The sequence below is a fragment of the Pseudorca crassidens genome, chromosome 6 (assembly GCF_039906515.1).
Source record: "Pseudorca crassidens isolate mPseCra1 chromosome 6, mPseCra1.hap1, whole genome shotgun sequence".
Classification (NCBI taxonomy): Eukaryota; Metazoa; Chordata; class Mammalia; order Artiodactyla; family Delphinidae; genus Pseudorca; species Pseudorca crassidens.
In genome coordinates, this window is record NC_090301.1 from 18,937,425 (window position 1) to 18,959,193 (window position 21,769).

A 21,769-nucleotide genomic window follows, 5' to 3' on the forward strand; every position below is an offset into this window, starting at 1 on the left:
AAGGAAGGAAGGACGGGGAGGAAGGGAGGAGGGGGAGGAAGAGGAGGAAGGGGAGGAAGGAAGGAAGGGAGGAGGGGGAGGAAGGGAGGAAGGGGAAGGAAAGGAGGAAGGAAGGAAGGGAGGAAGGAAGGAAGGAAGGGTGAGGGGGAGGAAGGGAGGAGGGGGAGGAAGGGAGGAGGGGGAGGAAGGGAGGAAGGGGGAGGAAGAGGAGGAAGGGGAAGGAAAGGAGGAAGAAGGAAGGAAGGAAGGAAGGAAGGACGGGGAGGAGGGGAGGAGGGGGAGGAAGAGGAGGAAGGGGAGGAAGGAAGGAAGGGAGGAGGGGGAGGAAGGAAGGAAGGGAAGAAGGAAGGAAGGGAGGAAGGAAGGAAGGAAGGAAGAAAGGAAGGGAGGAAGGAAGGAAGGAAGGAAGGAAGGGAGGAGGGGGGAGGAAGGGAGGAGGGGGAGGAAGGGAGGAAGGGGGAGGAAGGGAGGAAGGAAGGAAGGGAGGAAGGGGAAGGAAGGGAAGAAGGGGAAGGAAGGGAGGAAGGAAGGAAGGGAAGGAAGGGAAGAAGGGGAAGGAAGGGAGGAAGGGAGGAGGGGAGGAAGGGAGGAAGGGGGAGGAAGGGGGAGGAAGGGAGGAAGGGGAAGGAAGGGGAAGGAAGGGAGGAAAGGGAAGGAAGGAAGGAAGGGAGGAAGGGGAAGGTAGATAGGAAGGAAGGAAGGGAGGAAGGGAGGAAGGGGGAAGGGAGGAGGGGGAGGAAGGGAGGGAGGAGGAAGGGAGGAAGGGGAAGGAAGGTAGGAAGGAAGGGAGGGAGGAAGGGAGGAAGGGGGAAGGGAGGAGGGAGAGGAAGGGAGGAAAGGGAAGGAAGGGAGGAAGGGGAAGGAAGATAGGAAGGAAGGGAGGAAGGAAGGAAGGGAGGAAGGGAGGGAAGGGAGGAAGGGAGGAGGGGGAGGAGGAAGGAAGGAAGAAAACCCAGATGCCCATTCCTTCTCCCTGAAGCCTTATACCCCTTCTCCATACAGGCTCCACTCTGGAGCCCCAGTGTGATCTTTGAGGGCTGAACCAGGCTAGGTCATACAGGTGGATCCGGGGCCATTGCCAGGGCAGGGAAGATGCACTGGAAGCCATGGTTAGGGTCTGTCACATCCAGGACGAGTTCCCCTTCCCTCTGTTTCATTTGAAGTAATGTGCCCTCCCTGTGCCCCCATTCCCTGTGGTCCTAGGGGGGCTGCCAATCCCAGTCATGGTGGTACATTTTCCTCGACATTGTTGTTAGTTCAGGGATAGGCAAGCGACCCCAGCTGACCTGATCCCAGCTTCCTTAGGGCTTCTGTTGGGAAAGCCATTACTTTTTGGATTAGCAGCACTAAGAATGTAGACATACGGCTACCATATAAAGGAAGTCTCTCTGCAGCAGGAGAGCATAAGGGCAGTGTGAAAAGAGAGACAGAGACAAACGGAAACAATAGACATGGGGGTGGGGGTTTAGGGAAGAAGATGGGGGAGAGAGAGAGAGGGAAAGGGGGGAGAGAGAGAGAAAGAGAGTGTTCAATGACATCAATCATTTGGGCCCCTGGGTTCAGCGGTGCCTAAATTCAGACTTACCCCTGGACTTCCCAGGTGTAAGATCCATTCATTAATTCCCTTTGGCCTAAGCTAGTTTGAGTTGGGTATCTTCATTTGCAATCAGGGCCTGCCCAACGCCTGCAAAAGCATCAGCTCTCTATCCCCTTTCTCACAGTAACTACCATTTATTAAACACAAATTTGTCATAAATTATTGTCAGATGCTAAGTGCTTTGCATATCTCAAAAAATCCTTCCCACAATTCTATGAGGATGTGGATAGATTATGATGGTTGTCAATTCTTTGCCACTGTCCCTTTGAGAGGTGGAGTGTGTTTCCCCTTCCCTTGACTTTCGGCTGGTTCTGTGACTTGTGTCAACCAAAAAGGAGTGACAGTGATGCTGGGTAACTTCTAAGCCTGGACTTTAAGAAGAGACTTTCAGTTTCTGCCTTCAAGTTTGGTACAGTCTATTTTGAAAGCCAGCCTTATGTAAGATGTCTGACTACACTGAGGCCACCATGTCATAAGGAAGCCCAAGCTAGTTACATGGAGAGGAGGCCACTGGAGAAGCTCTGGGGCACTAGAGGTATATGAGTGAAGCATCTTGGACTGTCCAGCCCAGCCGAACCACCAGCAGAATTAGCCAAGTGAATGACCAGAGCCAATAGTTCTCTCATAAGGAGCAGAAACATGCAGCTGAGTCCTGACAAATTCCTGACCTAAAGGATCATGAGAAGTAGTTACTTTGGGGTTGTTTGTTATGCAGCAAGGGATAACCGAAACAGAATGATATTCCCACTGCATAGGTAAAGAAACCGAGGCTAACATGGCCTATACTGTAAACCTGTGAGCAGCAGCGCTAGTTTCCAACCCAGAGTGTCTGAATCTAATGCTCATGCTTCGCCCTGCATACCTTGATGGGAGAGTCATTCCCCACTGCAGTATTTGGACTGTGGGAAAATTGGGGGCTCTGAATCCCAGCCATTGGGCTACACCCTCTCTCATTCTCTCTGGAGTGAGATGGAGGCCTGAGGCCCAGTTCTGGCGAACCCAGAACCCCAAATCCTTCTTCTGTCCCTTTACCCTCACCATCAGCTTTCTGAGAGGAATCAGAAAGAAGGAAATGTGATTGGATGCCAAGAGAAACTTTGGGACAACTTCGCTTCATCTCCCTCTAAGCGTGATTGGAAATGCCATTCTGGGCAGTCTTTTCAATGTTAATGGAGGTGAAGTTAGTTTTGATGGTAACAAAAGCTGATGTTACTAATAACATTTTCATCACATTCTGCAGTTTATAAAGTGCTTTAATCCTATGAGTTTGGGTGGCCCTAAAAGTCTACCCTCGAATTCCCCAGGGGCCACAGAAACAGAAAGACAGATAAAGGTGTCCCCACACCCCCGCCCCAGAATTAGGACAAGGGCTGTAGTGAGAACTGAGTACACCACCGGAGGTTCTGGCCTTCTTTCTCTAGACCCTCTCAGTCTGCTCCTTTAAAGAGGCATCCTAGTTCTCCCCCAGCCTGCAGATTCAAGCCCTAGATGTGTACTAGACAGAACAAGGAGAATGCCAAGGGAGAGATTTGGTACTCTTCGTTGCCAGAAGAGCCCAGTCCGGTAGGGGGAAGATAGGGAACCAGGGTGATGACCCCTGAGAGGCTAGTTCTATCAAAACCATCTCCCTTTACTCACTCCTTTCAGAGCCTGTCCCCATGGCAGCCCTCCTCCAAACTATGGGCCCAGTCCTATTGATTTAAATATTTTTATTGATACTAAATGCACCCACCCACCCCGTGGCCAGCAGTTCTGAGGAGCCCCGCATCCCGAGGCCTAGATACTGGCTCTTTGGTTTCTATCTGGGGGCCGAGGAGAGAGGTCTCCCTCAGAAGCCCCCGGGAAGCGCCCCTTGGTGCCCTGGGCCTTGATGAGCGGGCGTATATCTCAAGCCCCACCGCCTCACAGTTTCTAGAGAGGCCTGGGAGATGGACTTTCCCAGGGGAAACCTGGCAACGCCCCCTGCTGGCGCCCAGAGGTCCCGCAGGTGCCGAGAGGCGGCTCTGCGCGCAGTCTGGGGAGCCGGGCGATGGGTCAGAGGCAGAGGCTGAGTTCCTTGCGCACGCGGCAGCGGTGGCACTGCACTACGCAGCACCAGTGGAAGCGGCACAGACAGTTCTCCTCGAGCTGCACGCTCTCCTGGCGGTGGCCGCGGCCGCAGCACAGCAGGTCGCAGCCACTGAGGTCCGGGGCACTGCTGTTGCAGGCGCGGCCGCGCGTGCCCGGCGAACCGGTGCGCCGGTTGGGGGCGCAGAAGTCGGGCGAGTCGGCGGCGTATAGTAGGTCAGCGCGGCCAGGCGGCTTGAGCGTGCGGACAGCGGGCAGCAGAGCCTTGCCATCGTTGGTGCCCATGACACGCGAGGCGCCGTGGAAGCGCTCGAGCAGCCGCGCGCCCACCTCGCGGAACGGGGGCAACTTCTGCCAGCAGGTGCGCAGCGCGCATGAGCCCGACAGGCCATGGCACTTGCATTCGGTCCGCGTGTGGCTCCGCACGGCCTGCGGGGAGCAGAGGCGCGGGCGGATGGAGACAGATCCGGAAGGCGGGACGCGGCGAGGCCCAGAAGACCGACAGAAAATAAGATGGGGAGGGTGGTGGATGAAAGAAAGAAAAGAGCAGAGACCAAAAACAAACAAACAAAACAGGAGAGCGCAAAGTGGGGAGGAGGAAATCAAGGGCCCCACAGCCCGGAGAGGAGGAGGAAGAATGATGGAGAAGTAGGAGAAGTGGGGAGTGGGGGTCACTATGCAGCGTAGAGGTTCCAGGATCCAAAGCCAGGGAATGCGGGAGAAAGCATAATGGACAGCAGGGGAGAGATTCTCCCTGGAGGGAGGCGGGTGGGGAAGGTGGCAGCTTCGCACCCTATTCCTCCTGCCAGGCCAACCCCCTCATTCCTGCTCCTCAGGGCCCCAGGCAGAGCAGGCCGCCTGGGCTCTGTCTCCGCCACCCCTCCCCAACCCTCTCCGACAGGTATGTGGGCCTGTCTGGACATTCCTCTCTGGTCCCCCTCTCACCCCCCTGCCCAATGCCTCAGGCCGGAACCCTAGAAGACATAGGATGTGTGTGTGTGTGGGGGGTCCCTAGCACAACCTAGAACTGAGGCATACGGTGCAGGAGGGCCCACTGTGGACGCACTACTGAGAACTGGAACCCAGGAGTCCTGCCCGTTATTTACTATTTATGTCTGAAGCTGGGGTCGAAGACTCACAACCCCACTAGAGATTTAAGGGGTCAGACGCCCCAGGAAGATCATTTCCGGAAGCTCAGAGTCCAGGGGCCAACCTGATCTACAGACCTGTACATCTCCCTCCCGCTCCCAGGCCCCTTCTCTTTCCCCCCATTGCCTCCTGTAAACATCTGACTCAGACTGCTTCTAGTCCCTAAACAGGAGCTCATGGGACCCTCATCATCACAGAGGGAAGGGGAGAGGCTGCGAGGGCTCTGGACAGGGACTGGTCTGGGATTGCTGGGCAGCCAGTTAAGTGCCCAGATTCGATCACAGCTTTCCGGCCGCTGCCTGACCCCCTTCTGCCATCAGGATCTACTTCTCGTTCTTCTCTCCTTTCCAAGCCCATTTTCCCTTGGACCTGTTTAGTCCATTTCCAGGCCTCCCCCACTTCTCCCAGCTCCCCTACCTCCAGACCCCATACCTTTACCTCGCCTCTATCCTTTCTTTCGTCCCCAGCCTTTGTCTCCCTCCTCTGCCCCTGCCCTGGCAGCCAGCTCCCTACCTACCCCAAGCTTTGCCCCACATGTCCTGTCTCAGAGGTGTGTCCTCCCTACCTGAGGTCCCTAAAGGCCCTGGGTCCTCTTCCCTGGGTGTCCCCTCCCTACCCTGCTCACTGGGCCATCAGCCCCAGGCCCTCCCAGGCCCCCCAAGTAACTCCCTCTTCTAGGCTGGCCACTTCCCCTCCCACATGCCCATCCAGGCCCCCAGCCAATCTTCCCAAGTGGTCCCCATGGCCACGCTGGCTCCCCTGCACACGTTAATGAACTCCTACACTGCATACCCTCACTCACACCCTCACTTCCCCACACCCTTCCACAAACTCAGTCCTCTGCACATACCACACTCTCCCACATCCTTTCAAAGCTGCCCACACTCACACATTTCTGCACACGCATTTCCACACACACACACACCCTTACACATCCCTGCCCAGACTCACCAGCCGGCCCGCCTCGTTGTTGTGAAGTTGCACCAACGCACGGATGTCTCCGCGTCCCCGCTTGTGCTGCGCGTCCATAAAGAGCCTCGACTTCTCATCCCCGAAGTCCACGTCGTCGCCGCAGCCTCCCCACTCCCAGGCGGCGCTGCCGTCGGGGGAGCCCGCGGGGCCCGGGGGCCCAGGGGTACCTGGCAGGCCGGGGGGACGGGGCGGGGCCCGGCCGCGGGGCGCCTGGCAGCCACACTGCAGCAGCTCGCCCATGGAGCAGGCCTGCGTGACGGCGTGGCTGGCGCCCGCGGCCGTTATGGCAAACACGAAGGCCGTCTCCCGGATGTCTGCGGGGGCGGGGAGGGGCAGTCAGACAGCAGGACCAACGCTGGGTACTGGGGGAATGCGGTGGGCCAGGCAGTGTGATGGGGGGTTGGGAGACAGGATCAGGGCAGGGTGCCCTTTGACCCGTGGGAGAAGTGGGGCTCAGGCAGCCTACCCAAACCTCCACCCTCTCCTCTGATCCCCCAGCGAAGAGAAAGCAGCCCCCTCCTGGTCTCCTCCCCACACTGACCCTGCTGCAGGATGCGCCCAAAGGCCTTGCTGTGGCTGGAGCAGTTCCAGCGGCGGAAGCGGAACTGGAACTGGCATTCTCGAACCCCTAGCCGGGCGCCCCGCGCTAGCTCGGCCACAACTTCTGGCTCGGCCTGGCACAGCTCAGCCTGCCGCCCTGCTAGCCGCCGTGCCTTCCTGCAGATGCTGGTAGGGTCCATGACCAAGGGGCTGCCCACGGCCCTGGGAAGCAAAGAACAGCAGATCAGGGGTGTGACTCAAAGAGCTTGGGTGAGGGGGAGGGAGACCAGCCCTGCCCAGCCCACAGCCAGGAGCTGTGACATGCCTCTTCACCCACCAGCTCCCCACAACTGAAATTCAGATTATCCTGTCTGGTTCTCTTACTATTCCATTTGTGTGTCCCCTCTTAATTAGGTTCTAGACTGAAATTGCTATAGAGCAAGGATTCAGTATTAACCTTCTGTGTACATCTTCATTAATAAATCCTTATAGGAATTTGACTCAAAGTGAAGGCACCTGGCACCAGGTAGGCCACAGTTAAAATTCAACAGGCCTAGCCCAAAAGGGAGACAAGGAGGAAATTAACCGAAGAAAGATCAAGAAGGCTGTCAAAGAAAAGAAAGTATATATCATAAAGAGATACCAAAGAAAAGTAGACAGTGACAGAGAAGGATCTGGTCTTAGTGGACCACAAGCTGGAAATGTGTCAGCTGATCAGCCCTGATGCTAGAAAAGTAGTGGCAATCCCAGAGATAGAGAAAGCCACAGGAGGTTAGAGTGGCTAGGGAATGGAGCCTCTGAGGAAAGTCATACCGTCTCTCTAGCCCAGATTTCTCTTTCTGTCAAATAGGAAGGTGAAGCTTTGATCTCTAAAGTGGGCCCTCCCACCCTGATATCCCCTGTTTCCCTGAACAGGAGAGCAGGAGGAAGGAACTGGGGACTGAGTCTCTGAAGCATTGTTGTAAAGTAAGTGACACTGACCCTTCTCCTGCTCCAGGGTCTGTGACCTTTTCAGAGCAGGATGGCAGCAAGGCAAGCTTTTGGTTGCCATGCACCATACCCCTGAAGGTTATACTGGCTGGGTACTGACACCCGGGTGGAACCACTTCAATTGGATTGCTCTTATTTGAGCACTTGGGGGCTGAGGGTAATTTGAAACCACTCAAAAATCCTTTAGCGGAAGGCAGAATAAAATTTTGGGTGGGGAGAAGCAGCACCGAGAGATGGAAAATGATGAGGAAAATGCTGGTGGATAGGTGCCAAAGGTCAAGATGGCCTACTTTTCAGTTTAGCCTTCGTGTGCATCCGCCCCACTGTCCCCATTTGCTCTGTAGGTACGTGCTGACTAGGCACGTTCTGGCCCCAGAGCAAGGAGATGTAATGGGCTTACGTAGCAGCAGGAGGAATTTAGGTCTTAAGCTAGAACTTCTCAACACTGAGGAGTGAGATGTTTGAAGACGTGGTTGCAGGAAGATGTGTAAGCTCAGTCCTTTAAGATCTCCTACCACCCCCTGTGACACACACACACCACCACCCTATCAGGTTATTGTCATCACCCCTACCCAAGTAGTCCAGGAGCCAAGGTTCTCTCCTCAGTGGACAGACTTATAGTCCAGACCTTTCTTCCTCCATGCTTAGGACCTGCCCATCACTGCGTTCCAACTGTAGCCTGGGAAGGTCCAGCCCCAACCCTGCCCTTAGGTGTCTCTCTCTCTGTCTCTCTCTCTGTCTCTCTCTGTCTCTCTCTCTCTCTCTCTCTCCTCTCTCCTTCCGCCTTCCACCTACTTATCACACTTCATTACAAAAAGGATTGGGGGGCAGCTTCCAGCATGGCTGTACAAGGTCGGCAGATAAGACTATGGAGCAAGCACGTTGACAGTTAGGGCTGTCATTTTCTTTTGTCTCCCATGGCAGATTTTTAGCTACTTAATTTGTATCCCCCCTCCCATTTTTAATGAAAATTTGCATATTATGAACAATTACTATAATACTACAATGAATACCATTTAATACATGTTTCTGAATGAATGAATGAGCCATCTAAGGAGAAGGTCCTCACTTGAGCCCAGGCCCCTGTCCACATGTGGTTTCATGACTCCTAATTAGCTTCCTCAAACATTTTCTTTTTCCCCCGCCGCATTCAGAGGCAGGGAAGCGGGCCTGCCCACAGCTGTCCAGCTCCTCTTCTGCCACCTGCATGTCCAGAACTCCACCTGGGAGTCTGGGGCCCTGCAAACCCATCTTCCCCGCCCCACCCCCATGCCGCTAAGTTCCCCACTCTCCCCTCCCCAATCCTGCCCTCTGCTAACTCCCTGCTTTCCCAAGGCTGACTGGCCTTATCTTCCCAAGGTTACTCTGCCCTATCCGTCTCCTCTCCCTCCTCCTGCACTAGGAAAGCAGGAGACGGTGTGGGTACGCAGGCAAGAGGGGGAAACACCTCTTGACCTTGTCTTTTTCCCAGGAGCCTGAGATAGGAGAGGAATCGAGAGGAGCATGAGAGGCAGGGCCCTCCAGGAGGTGGGGCTGGCTGGCCCTTCACAGCGTTGAGGGGCTGCCCCGGAGTCGGTTTCTGGTCCGGGTCTGGCTCCCCAGGCTGGCTGGCTGCCTGGGAACTAGGCTTGTTTACAAGCCGGTCAGGAGGAGGGATGGGCAATAGTAGCAGCTAGAATCCCAAGGGACTAGCTTGTTCCCTGCCCTCCTGTCCTCACTCCCATCTTCAAGTCACAGGAAAGGAAACTCCGAAGGGGACTGGCAGAGGAGCACTGGGCAAAACAACAGGCCTCGCTTTTGTACCCTGGTCTCTGTCAGCTCTGGGTGAGCTGAGCCACTCTGGGCAAATCAGTTCCCTCTCTGGGCTTCAGGAAAGTGAGGAGTTGGCGAGAGAGGCTTGAATATCCCGTCTAACTTTAACACCATCTTTAAGAGCATCAACAAAGAACTCCCCCATCTTCCTTCTTCCTTTACCCTCCTTCCTTCCCTTCTGCTTCCTTAGGGAATGAACTCTGCTGTCGGGGTCTCTGAGTTAGCATCCGTCTGAGATCAGCCCAGAGAGGATGTGCCCGTTTGGGAGCATCTGCGTGTTTGGAGCGGGGGCGGTGACGGGAGCACAGTGGTGGTAGGAAATATATAATATATAACATGTAGGATCTGAGATCCTAAACAGTCACTCCAGCATAGAAAAAACAAGACTAGCCCTAAAAGACATCAGTATGTGGACAAGATGGGACAAGCCTGGGTTTGGCCATTCTAGCTGGCACGGCCTGTGCCAAGATCTCCCTCCCAGGGACCTTGGTCAGGGGGCAGCCAGTTCCTACTGACAACATCTGTAGATCTAAGCCTTGGAGGTCCGGGTTTCTGGCCTAACTTACCTTTCCATTCCTGGATTCAGAGGGCGGAAGAGAATGTCAGAGATACTCTAGTCCAGCTCCACCCACTTCACCCTTATTGTACAGGTGAGCACGGTGAGAAGAGAGGTGACTGACCCTGGCCACTCAGTGGAGGGATCCCCGCTGAGAGAAATTTAGGTGAATATTTTAAAAACCAAAGGGACCGGAGGAAACGGCCACCTGCGGTCTTCGGATACCTCGTGTGGCCTCGCATGCCATCCTCCACATAGCCCTTACTCTGAGCAGGGTTGGCTAACTCAGAGCCACCCCTCGCCACCCCTAAGTCATCAAAATCTCACCCAGCATCTCTCCAAACTCGCCTCAGATCCCACCTGCTCTAAGGAGCCTCCCCTGGGCCCCAGCCCTCACTGACCTCCCCGACTTGCATCACTCCAAGTGGCACTCATTTGGGGGGTGTTTGTTATGCTGCGAGGGGCATAATCATTTTGTCCTGTTTTCTTGTCCTCTCTCTCCAATTAGATATGAACTCACTCGAGACAAGGCCCTCAGGAAGAAGTAAACATCATTAGCAGAGCACACTCAGGGGTCTGAAGACCCATCGGACTTGGGTTTGTGTCTGGGCTCTGCCATTTGCTGGTTCTATGATGTTAGCAAGTCCCTAGCAAGGGAAGCTGGTACTTATCATTGGTTGAACGGATGATGAAACTTAACCTTCTGAGCCTCAGTGTCTTCAACTGTAAAATGGAAATAAATAATACCTGCCTACTTCCCAGGTTACCTGTGAAAAGAGCCTGTCCAGAGAGTGGACTTCCACAAGTGTTTTGTCTTCCCATTCACACCCTTAATCATCTCCTGGGCCTGCACAGCGCACGGCAATCAGGCAGCGTTTGTGAATTCCTGAGAACGTGCTTTTCTCCAACTCTCTGCCCTTACTTAGCCTGGATCCCAGTGTCTCCTCCTCCCCTGTCAGCCCAGCCTGTGGACCAGGAGCGCCCTCCAGGACCCCTCCCTTCCCCATCGAGCACTCCTCGGTCGGTGGATTCTCGAGGCCGAGAGGACCACAGATCCTTCTGATGCCTGCTCCTCTGAAGGGTCTCACAGCCAGCCCCCCGCTAGTTCCCCACGCTCCTTAGTCTGACCCTCACTCCCAAGAGCCAGCAGAGGGAGCCCTGAGCCCTGGGGCCGTGGGCGGGGGCTGCACAGGGGTGGGGGAGGTGGGTGGTGGAGAAGGGGCAGAAAAATGTTGCCTGACGGCTGCTGAGGCAGCTGGGCCCGGGCCTGTGCCCGGGCCGCCTGTCCTGTCCTGCTCTGTCTAACTCGGTAATTACTGCTCCCCTCCCCCTGTCCCTCCCCCCTCCCCGACCACCACATCAAAGCCAGTGATGCCCCAGCTCCATTAACCCCTGCCTCCCCACGGCCCCCCACCACCCCAGCCCAATCTGGTTCTCTCTGCCCTGTGCTGGGTGCTGCCCTTCCCACCTCCTCACACTTCTCTCCTCCTCATTGCTGTTGGAAGAGGCAGGGGCTTTTCCTGCCCTGAATGACTTCACTGCAGAAGAGGGCTTCCCATTGGTCAGGGCTGTGGGAGGCAAAGGCATGGACACAGTGACCATCCACTGGATATGCCGGTGAGCATCTGTCATGTGCCTTCCGCTCTCCCACGCGGAGGTGGGGAGCACTGTGTGAGGGTGGGGATGGGGGAGCAGAAGGGGCCCGTGGAAGGCCCTGTACCCCCTTCCTGAGCCCCACAGCACACAAGGGTGCGGTACTCAGCAGGAGGTGGGCTCCCGGTCCCAGCCCTCAGCAACTTGCATTCTGGGGGGCCTTGGGCAAGTCACCTCCTGTCCCTGAGCTTTGGCTAGAGTTCTCACTGTAAGTGAGAAGATTGGACCAGATGATCTCTAAGTCCTTTCTAGATCTCGTTTCTGGATTAAACAGAGGGCTCCGAGCTGGAGGCCAGGTGGAAAGTGGGTGAAGAACCCTCCCAGTGACCTTTCCCTCCCGGAGCTCCTCCTCAGGCAGTCCAGGGAAGCACCCAAGATCTCACCCCCCCACCCCGCCCGCCCCCCGCAGGAAGGAAGGCGCAGGCTAGAGGGCGCCCTCTCCAGCCCCCAGGGGCCGGCTTCTGCGTTCCCCAGCGCCTCCTGCTCTGGCTGGCTGGGTGCCTTACTGCCAGCCTGACCAAGGCCTGGCTGCCCGCCCCACCCTCGCCTCATCCCCTCCACAGCTGGATTTCTCCATCAAAGTACACACTCTGGAATCCCCCTCACTGGGCCCTGGTGATCAAGCCTCCCACTGACCTCCCCCCACCAACTCCTGGCTTGTGATGAGAACGGGGCAGGAGGGGGCTGCGCCCCACAGGAAATGTCACAGTGCCAGGACTCTGGTGGGCTCAGGGCATGCTCTGGCCTGGACCGAGCCAGCCTTCTTTTGCCCCTGCCCTTTTCTGCTCACAGCCCCATTGTCTCCCTCCAGGGGAAGCTGCCAAAGCGGGAGGCCTGGAGGGGGTGCTGGACGGCCACCCCACCCCCGCCCCATCCTGAGTCTGTGGGGCCAGCCACAGGAGTGCCCATGAAGGGTCAGGGGCCCCAGAGGAAGAGGGGATGGGGAAGGGTGGGGGGGGCTCACAACTGGAAAACCGGGGTGTCGGGAAGAAGCCTGGGTCCTTTCCCTGCTTCCCCGAGGGACTAGAGGTGAGGCTGTCCTAGGCGCCTGTTCCTGTTTCCATAGGGAAGGGAGGCAAGATGAGATGGGGGAAGGGAGTGAGACTGAGTGGTGCTTTTCCTAGTGGAACGAGGGGAGGGTTAGTTTCTTTCATAGAAACTATAAAACAGAAATAGGAAAGAGGAAGGGAGAAGAAGGGAGATTGATCTGGGTATTCTGTGAGAGTGAGCTATTTTCTACGTCCACTGATTGGAGGTATAAATAAAGATGGGTCAGACATTGAGAAGAACTTCCCGGGGGAGGGGGGAAGGGGGGCAGGGAGCAGGATAGGAGAGGTGGGAGCTGATGACCAGAACGGGATCTGTCAGGGCCAGAGCATAGGCTGGATGGCCTGGAGGCAGTAAGCTGGACAAGATGACCTCCAGAGAGCCTGGCCAGTGTCCTGGAATCTGGGATTCTGCAATTCACAAAGATATGGTTACAGATGGGAGACAGACAGACAGAGGCCAGAGGCAGAGTTTAGAAAGCATGCATTGCATCGGAGAAGATGGGGGAGGGGGAAAGAAAGTGGAAGCGAAACTTCTCCGGGACCTGGAGCCAGGTCCCTGAGCCTATTCCAGGGCCTGGGCCGCTCTCCTCCAGGACCCTCCTTTCCTGACCGGGACAGTCCAGTCGCTCAGAGTTCCTGGGGTCCTGTCTCCTCCCAGCCTGGCTGCTGCTAGAATGTCAGCCTGGACTTCAGTGGGCTGCTGCTGGACTTCAGTGGGCTGCTGCGAGGCCAGCTGCTTTCCTGTCCACCGCTAGAGCTCTGGCCTGGCTTCTCTGAGAAGCAGAGAGAAGAGGTCCAGCAAACCAGTCCTAGGCATCAGGGAGCAGCCTAGAATCTCCTGGCCTGAAGAAGCTCTTACTTATGGTGAAGCCTCCGGGGTGGGGGGCAAGGAATGACAGGAGCCTCTCAGAAGCATCTGAGTGAGGCATTCGCCAGACACCTTATCATCCCAGCCCCTCACTCTTCACCCGGCTCGCCCTGCAGCTGTGGCCATGAAGGCCTCTGTGTTCTCCCACACCTGCCTTCCTCACCTCCTCCCCCACTCCCTGCTTTCCAGCTTCAGGGTCAGTCTCCAAGGGACCAAGTCTCTCTCCCTCTGGTGTGGCTCCCACCCAACAGCCCTTCCTAAACAAAGGAACCCCCATGGATACAAACCCCAGAAAGATGAACTCAGCAACACTCCATAAAACTGTCCCCAGCACCTTCAGTCTTCCGGGCCCTAAAGACAAATGCTTGGCCTTCCAGGAGCAGGGAAAAGAGACCCAAGAGGAGATGGTTGTCAGTAAAATGCATAACTGCCATAGTTGCCCAGTGCATGGAGTGCAGTGGGAGCACAGAGAGGGCAAGGGAGGGAAGACAGAGAGACAGCTTCATGGAGGAAGTGGTATTTTTAACTGGAAGGATGAGAAAATTGGGACAAATGGGGCAGGGGGAAGGGAAGGCAACAGCCATCAGGGAGAGACCCCTGTCCCCATACCTTGAGGAAGGGCAAAGTTAGGAAAGGTGTGCATGGGGAACAAGAGATAGAGATGCCTTTACAAAATTTTGCTGGGGACCCTGGATTTTACATTTAAATTAATCCCCCTTTTCACCCATGGGGACTCTGGCCAGAACCTGGGGTGTCGAGGAGGAGACTTACATTTAGGAGCACCTCCTAATGTCCAATTATGTTGTAGGTCATCCCACATAATCCTCCTACGGAGCCTGCCAGCTAGGGGGACTGACTCCCTGTTCTACAGTTGAGACATCTGGGAGCAGGGAGAAGTGGCTTGCCCAAAGTCACAGGCTTAACAAATGGGGGAGATTAGATCTCAGGTCTGTCTATTTCAAAGCTACTACTGCATTATTCTAAGTCAGGATCAAAGGACGCATGTTCCCTAGCCAGGACCTCGGTCGTCCTCAGTTTGTCCCCTCAGCGACACCCTGAGGGACTTCTCTCCCACATCATGGAAGTGGGATGGTGGCCAGCAGCTCCCTGTGTGGGCATCCAGCTATCTTCCTAGAAGAGAAGGATCTGCCTGCCCCACCCCTTCTTCCAAATCCCGGGGTGGGAGAGGAGTGGAGGGTAGAGAATCCAGCCAGTGACATTGTGATATGCAAATAGACAAGACCTTGCCTTCTTACGATTGGCTGATGCACCAGCGGTATTGTCCAAGTCCCTCCTCTCTAAACACAACTATTCCGGGCGGGTCTTTGCTGCTCCTGAGACTGAGAAGGAAAAAAAAGTCTACGGGATCCGGATCTCTGAGCGGTCCCGGCCGGGCACCCACCTCCCCAGCCTCTGTCCACCTCCCGAGACTCAAAGTTCCCTCAACCTTAGCTGCCTAGGCGTCTGCTCTAGCTAGGGCCAAGTCGAGAGGCTAGGTCTGGGAAGACGTCCCCAACCCTTGGCTGGCCAGGCCTCCCTCCCTTCCTCCAGGACCCTCCGCGGTTCCCAGTACGTCCCGAGCTGCACATTTTTTCACCCATGACCCCTACATATGGAAGGGCATAGGCTCGGGTCCCTTCCTGCCTTTCCTCCTCTTTGGTCGGGGAGGAGGAAGTAGAGAAAGCTAAGGTTCTGACTCGGTTTCCCCTTTACACTCCTTTTCCCGCCCCTACCGCCCACTCTGGAGGAGCCCAGACAGAAGCTGGTGGGTTTGTGGGCAAAGCAGGGCGGGGAAGAGGCAGCTGTTTGAGTCTTCCCGCCTGTGGCTTCCCACCTTGCTCCCCTCTTTTCCCCAAATCCAGCCCTCCTCCCCTAAATCCAAAGCCCTCCTCGCAGACTCTTTTATTCGGATCTCAGACTACAGATCTTGCCCGTCTCCCCAATGTCTTTCCTACCCATCTGCCAATTCCTTGGTGACCTGGATTGGGCGCATAATCTGGGGTGGGACACAGGAGAAGGAAACACAGTAGAATGTAAGGGGGGAGCGGGGGTGTGTGGGCATATCTAAGTGGCATTTCAGAAGTGCCCCTGGAGGAGGCTGGCAGGAGCGGCACGCACCTCCCCCTCACGTCTCCAGCTGCCCGGCGGCTGGGCTCTGCGCACAGGTAGAGCCCGGAGGTGGCAGGAGCGCAATTCAGAGCCCCACTATCGGTCCCGAGGTCCCCACCTTCGAGCTCCAGGAGCCCCGCGGGGACAGTCAGACGCAGTACTCACCACCACAGTCCGCCGACGTGCGCCGGACACAGGAGCAGCAGGAACAGCAGCCTCAGGCGGGAGGGCGCGGGCGGCTGCATCGTGACAGCTCTACCGCGGGCCGGGGCGGCCAGGGGACGAGGCTGCGGGGCCAGCCGGTGCGCGCGGGGGCCCGGGCTTCAGGGCGAGCGCGGCGACGGCGGCGGCGGCCGGGAGGCGATGGCTCCGGCGGCGGCGGCGGCGGCGGCGGCGGGGGGGGGGCCCATCCCGGGCGAGGAGGGCGCGGCGGAGGCGGAGAGCGGACGGGGCAGCCAGCGCCTGTGTCTCCTGCCGAGTTCGCTCGGGAGAAGAAATCAGAGCCGGGGGTGGGGGTGGGAGGGGAGCGGGGCCGGGGCGGGGGCGGGGGGCAGGGGGGCCGTGGGGGTGGCAGTTGCGACAGTCAGGCGGCGGGACTCTCGGGAGGGAGCCGAGCGCCCCGGGGCGGCGGGCGCAGAGCTCAGCGGAGGGCGGGAGCGAGGTCCCGGGGCGGGGCCCGAGCGCGCTCGTGGCTGGGGGACCCGCCCGCCTCGCCCCCTCACCTCGCCTCTCACCGCCTGGGAGCCCCCGGCCGCCGCCCGGAGTCGGGGGCAAGGAGGGGCGGGGAAGTAGGGTGGAGAAGGGTTAGCGGGGGAAGGAAAAGGAGCTGAGGAATGGGGGACGGGCTGGAAGAGAGACGTTTGACAGGTTTGTTGACTGTAAAGAGAGAAAACTTCCCAGGAATGAGGGAGTTTGGGTTGGGGGGCGGTGCGGAGTGGGATGCTGGAGCGGGGGCCAGGAGAGGAAGTTGGCCCCGGGCGCTGGGTGCTCCGGCTAGGGGTGTCGAACTCGACGGCCCGATGGGCACACTCCGGAGGGGTCACCTCTTACCGGACCCGGCCTCCGCGCCGCACGCCCCTCTTTCAGCCTTTCCCTGAGCACGGGAGGAAGCGCTAGGCCTCCACTCTCCTCCCCAGCCCCCGCCTCATCAGGCCCGACTTCAGGGGAGGAGGTGCGGAGGGGAGAGGACACAGCAAGAAGAACCTCTTTATGGCCTGCGATCCAGCGCTCGCACGTGTAGGCGAGCGACAGAGTGGAGCTTGCAGACTTCCAAGAGAGTGAAGGGTCAGAACTCGCTGCAGCCGGGCCTCGTGGGTCCGTGGGTCCCTGCCTCAGGCCGCTCCCCCCAACTTGGCCGGGGCCAGAGGGGGTGGGAGGGCCAGCTGCAGGTGAGATGGCGTTTATCTGATTCTCTAATGCCACAAAAATGTCTTTGATGCCCCTGGCCCCCTCCCCACGGGGGGAGATCAAAGGCCCCGTGGGGAGGAAGGACAGCTCCATTCATCACACCAAGCGGGCTGGCAGGGAGCTGTAGTCCCTGCTCCTCCCTCTGGCCCCGTGTGCCCCAGGGGTGCCGAGGGACAGGTGGTGCAGGACATTCCACAGCAAAGGCCAGTCTCCCTGCCACCGCTGTCCAGAGCAGCCATCAAGCTGTAAGGGTGCTCCTGGGTGGAGAGGACAGACAGACGACCTCAAGCCCGTGTGGCAGAAACTTCAGGCACCTGGAGGAAAGCTCCCGGTCTTCTGGAATGGGAGGGGCGGGGAGCACCTGAACTTGGGGAATGAGGCCACTGCCCAAAGAAGTAAGAGGAACACCCTGGTGAGCAGAGAGAAGGCAAGGTTCCGAGTGTGGGCACAAGTGGGTCAAGGTGGGCTGGGGTTGCAATAAAAGACCACAGATGCCTATCCCAGGGGAGGAGGCAGATCTGGGAAAGGAAGGATGAGCAAGTGGAGAAGAGAAAGGAAATGGAGAAACATTGGGCTAGGCACATAGGGAAGCCCCTGGGTTTGCTGGGAGCCCCACTCCAGGGCCCCGGTGTCCAGGCTGAGTCAGTCTAATTCCTTGTACTGGGTACTGAGAGTTCTGGTCAGGGTGCTGGAGCGTTCTAGAGAAGGGGGCTAGTGGCTGAGGGAGATAGCCAGGGGGGCATGGCCCAAGTGCAGCCCCTCCCATTTGAGCCCTTAAGAGCATCCAGATGCCATACACAGCCCCTGCACCTCTTAATTTTATACACAGTTGCTGTTGCTGCAGGGCAGTGCCAACTCCAGACCCTGCACACTCAATGACATGCCCAGGTTGGGCACACACTCAGGCCAGATGGTGCTGAACAGGCGGCTGGAGGGCTCTGGGGGTCTCTGGAGGCTGCAGGTGACCAACAACCAACCCCCTGGGGACCACTGCCTGGGTTCTGAACCCCCTGCCCCCCCCCGGTCCCCCGCCCCCACCCTGCTACTGTTATTGCAGATTATGAAATGCTCTCCCTATCCTGCATTCTTCTCCGAGGCAAGAATTTTAATGTATTTGTCTTTGTCATCAGGGGACCAGGGCTCTGGGACCGCCCTGCCTCTGCCTGAGGAGGGATCGCCCCAAATCTAGTCCCTGCTGCCTCCAGACCCCAGCCTCTCTCCATTACCACCCCCTTATGCTCTAGCCCTGCCCCTCCCCTCCCCCTCCTAAGACACGGTCTCTCTGTGGGGTGGATAAAAATGATGTTATTGAAACAACAGAATTGGGAGCAGTGGCAGGGAGCAGGGATCAGCTCAGGAAACTGGGGCGTTTGCCAAGAAGCCTTCTCCCCCGCAGGCAGCCTTTCTGCCCCCACCCCCCACCTTTCCTACAAACACACGCAGAAGGCCCCACCCCTCCGGCAGTACTCTCTCTGGCCAGACCTTGTAGAATATTTGGCCATATCTGGACTCCTCAAGCCCTCGTGCTCCCCCCACCAATGCACCCCTGAATCCCATTTCAGAGTCAGCCGGCCCAGTAGTGCCTGCAGGAGCACTGAGGCAGGGGAGGGGTGGGCTGCAGCCTGTGATGGGCAGGCCTCCCGAAGCCCCAGTTCCCAGGGTCCCTGTCCCAAGGGCAACCTTGCCTCTGCCCACTGCCTTCTGCCTTCTCTGCACCCCATCGAGGGGTTGGCTGGCCTCTGGTCAGAGCTAGAGCAATGACTTCTGCCCTTAAGCCCTCAAGCCTTCAGAGAGATGAGTTCAGATGTTCCTGAGGCTTCAGTCCATCACTGTCACTTTAGAAGACCCTCCACGGAGCAGGGCTGGGAAACTAGGAGATGGAGCCAGAGGCATACAAAGACAGATCAAGATGCATGCACACGCATGCACACTCGTACACACCCACAGCTGGGCACAGACTTCCAGATACCCCACAGAAACCACAGGACTCCCTCACCTCTCCTAGACAATGCTGGGTAACTTTCACCCACAGGTTTGGATGGACACACAGGTGGGCTGGCTCAGGCTGAGACACATGCCTGCTTCCCTGGAGATCACATGCCCACACAAACGCACACACACATCACCTCTGCAGCATGAATGGGATGGTGCCACTCTGATCCCTCTCCCTCTGTCCTCTGGGCCCCCTCCACCTCTTCCCCCATCTCTCTGCCTTAGGTCTAGGCCTCGTCGCAAAAGAGAGGTGGGGAAGGAGAGACAGGGGTGTCTGGCTGTGGGGTTGGAGAGGAAGGAGGGGCAGAGGTGGGGACTGTGGAGAGGGAGAGAGGCAGCTGGAGACAGATAACATCAGAATCGCTGCAGGGGAAAGCAGAGCCCTCTGTCTGTCGGATTCTCTCTCTCACTGTCTTTCTGTGTGTCTTTTCACGTCTCTCCCATCTCCATAATTCGGTCTCTATTTGTGTCTGTCTCTAAATCACTTTCTCTGTTTCTTTGTTTCTCAGAATGACTGAAGCTGCAGGAGCCCAGGAATTTGGGCCTGTGACCCTTCCCCTCCCAATCACCTCCCTCTCTCTGTCCCTCCCTACCATCATCCCTCCCTCCCTCCTTCCCCAGCAATGGGACCTAGCTCTCATTCCTTCAGGGTGGTGACTGGACTAGAGAATTCCTCAGGGCACTAGGTCTCTGGGTCCCAGGAGAACAGAGAGAGGAAAGGCCAGCCCTCTAGAGAGACAGAGGGAAGAAAAAAGATAGAAAAAAGAGAGAATCACTTTCCTCACCCTTCTGAATCCCAGATGCTCTACTCCAGCTTTCGCAGCCCACCTGAAATCATGAGAATGTGCCTTTCCAGCCCAGAGTGGGAACTCAAACGCCTGGTTCCCAGCTCTAACCAGTCTTTCCCTGTCTTGCAGGTCAGGTTTCCCTGAGACTCCCTCTGGGTCTTTATCCAAGGGAACCCCCCACCCCAGGACCTGGTTCCGCACAGAGCCCACCGGCCTCACATCTTCCACATCTCTCAACCCTATCCACGCACCCAGCCTTCCCATCACCCCATCAGTCAAAGGGAAAAAGAACCCAGGGGAGCTGGAAAGAGGGGGAGGGGGGAGCAGGGGCTGAGAAGGAGGGGCTGCTGCTCGCCCACCAGAACTGGGCTGGGGGGAAGCCAGGGAACATTTGTTTCCACTTAGCTCAGCCCCAGTGGCCCCGAGCGGGAGTGGTTGGGCCCAGGAGCCTCTCCAACCATCCCCATCCAGGCCTGGCTCCTGCCTTGGAAGAACCCTGGCATGGCCTCGGGGGTTCTGGAGACAAGTCCCCGTCCTCTTCTCACTGCGTCATTCTTCTCCAGATCACACCACCTATCCCCACTGTTTCAGCCCTCACCTCTCAGGGAATCAGACCTCCTCCATCCAGGTCTCCAGACCCAGACCCTTTCCTAGTTGTGGTGTCTGCTGCCTATCTCTCCCCGGACAGCAGTCAGCAAGTTTTTAATCAAACACATACTATGTACCAGGCACCCGGCTAGACAGCGGAGAGACAACGGTGAGCGAAAGCAAACACAACCCTCACCCTCCTCGGGCTGATGGTCGTTAATCACATCACGTCACAGACAAGTGGAAAAATCACAACCTTGACCTGTGCTGCAGAGGAGAAGGGAGCGCACAGCGAGAGGCTCAAGGAGGAGGGTCGATCAAATCCGGGAAGGTGGAGAAGGCCCCTCTGAGGAGGGAACCCTCCAAGTGAGATACAAAAATAAGTTGGGGTTAACTGGGAGATACAGGGAAGGAAGAGCATTTCTAGCAGAGGGAACAGCCTTGTGAAAGCCCTGCAGGGATCTGGAGAAGGCAGGAGGGTGGGGGAAGGGGGCTGTTCTCTTGTGAGGGCACATGGAGTGGGATGGCTGGCAAGGTGCTGCCTCCTTTCACGGCAGTTGCTTTCAAGGGTGTTCAATTGTACCTTTGTTCTATGTTCTTTTCTGTGTTATCTTAATAAAATGTTTTTTAAAAAAGCAATAGGAAGCAGTGGAGATTTCACTGGGACAGTGAGTGACATGGTCGCTTCTACATTTCGCAAAGGTGACTCTGGCCACAGTGTGAAGAGGAGGTAGGAGAGGGGCCAGAGTGGAAGGAGGAAGATCAGTTAGGAGACTCTGCAGTGGCTCTAAGTGGCCCGGAAAAGCCTCCGTAGCTTCCACCTGCGTCAATGGCAGAGGCGAGGAAAGAAGCAGACAGCACTGACCACTGTGGAGGAAGTAGGGTCAATGGACTTGTGGAGAGGTTGGAAATGGGGTGAGGAAGAGGGAGGTGGCAAAGAAGCCTCTGGGATTTTAACTGGCCCAACAGGATGAATGGTGGTGCGTCCACTCAAGGAATGCCGGGAGAGGACCAGCATTAGGCAAGGTTCAGTGGGGAAATTTGGGACGTGAATTAAAGATGCTTTCGAAACATAAGGAACTGTCGAGGATGCAGTTGGATGTATGGGTCTGGAGCTCAGAGGGGAGGCCGGGGCTGAGTCATTCTGGGATAGGGTGTAATTAAGCCGAGAGCAGGCCGAGATCGCCCAGGGGAGAGTGCAGAGTGAGAGCAGCCTTCGTGAAGTCATGTTTCATGGCTGGATGAAGGGGAAGAAGCTGCAAAGGAGACTGAGGAGGAGCCACAGAGGCAGGAGGGGGAAAGGAGCGCTGTGCTTTCACAGAAGCCAAGGAAAGAGAGCATGGGCAGTGGGCGATCATATCAACCACTTCTGAGAATCAGTCAGATGAGAGGAGGATGTGTCCGCAGAACACATGAGGAAAACCACCGAATCGTCTAGACCTCAGGCTACTTTTGCCAAAGCGCGAGGACGACCCCGCCATTTCCTTGCTGTGACACTTCCACGAGCACGCCTCTTACAAAACCAAGTCCATGCTTCTTGACGTGGCATTCAGGCCCCGCCACAGTCCGGCTCTTTGGGGGTCTCCGCAGCCTCATCTTCCTGGTGGTCTCCACCAGAGCTCCAGGCTCACA

At 57.1% G+C, this 21,769-nt stretch overlaps 1 protein-coding gene across 1 annotated transcript; it reads right to left on the reverse strand.

The window, feature by feature from the left end:
* Positions 1-3,291: 3,291 nt before the first annotated feature.
* Positions 3,292-15,721, reverse strand: WNT6 (Wnt family member 6). Its single transcript, XM_067739837.1, has 4 exons — positions 15,528-15,721; positions 6,327-6,547; positions 5,765-6,099; positions 3,292-4,093 (listed from the first exon to the last, which is right to left on the reverse strand). Exons 1-4 carry the CDS (start codon positions 15,605-15,607, stop codon positions 3,632-3,634), a joined length of 1,098 nt encoding a protein of 365 aa, XP_067595938.1. The 5' UTR covers positions 15,608-15,721; the 3' UTR covers positions 3,292-3,631.
* Between the last annotated feature and the right edge of the window lie 6,048 nt (positions 15,722-21,769).

Coding starts and splice junctions, on each gene's coding strand:
- WNT6 (XM_067739837.1), bottom strand. CDS start 15,607: ATGCAGCCGCCCGCGCCCTCCCGCCTGAGGCTGCTGTTCCTGCTGCTC. Junction 6,100..6,326: donor TGGGCGCATCCTGCAGCAGG/GTCAGTGTGGGG, acceptor CCGCCCCCGCAG/ACATCCGGGAGACGGCCTTC. Junction 4,094..5,764: donor ACAACGAGGCGGGCCGGCTG/GTGAGTCTGGGC, acceptor TGCTCCCCGCAG/GCCGTGCGGAGCCACACGCG.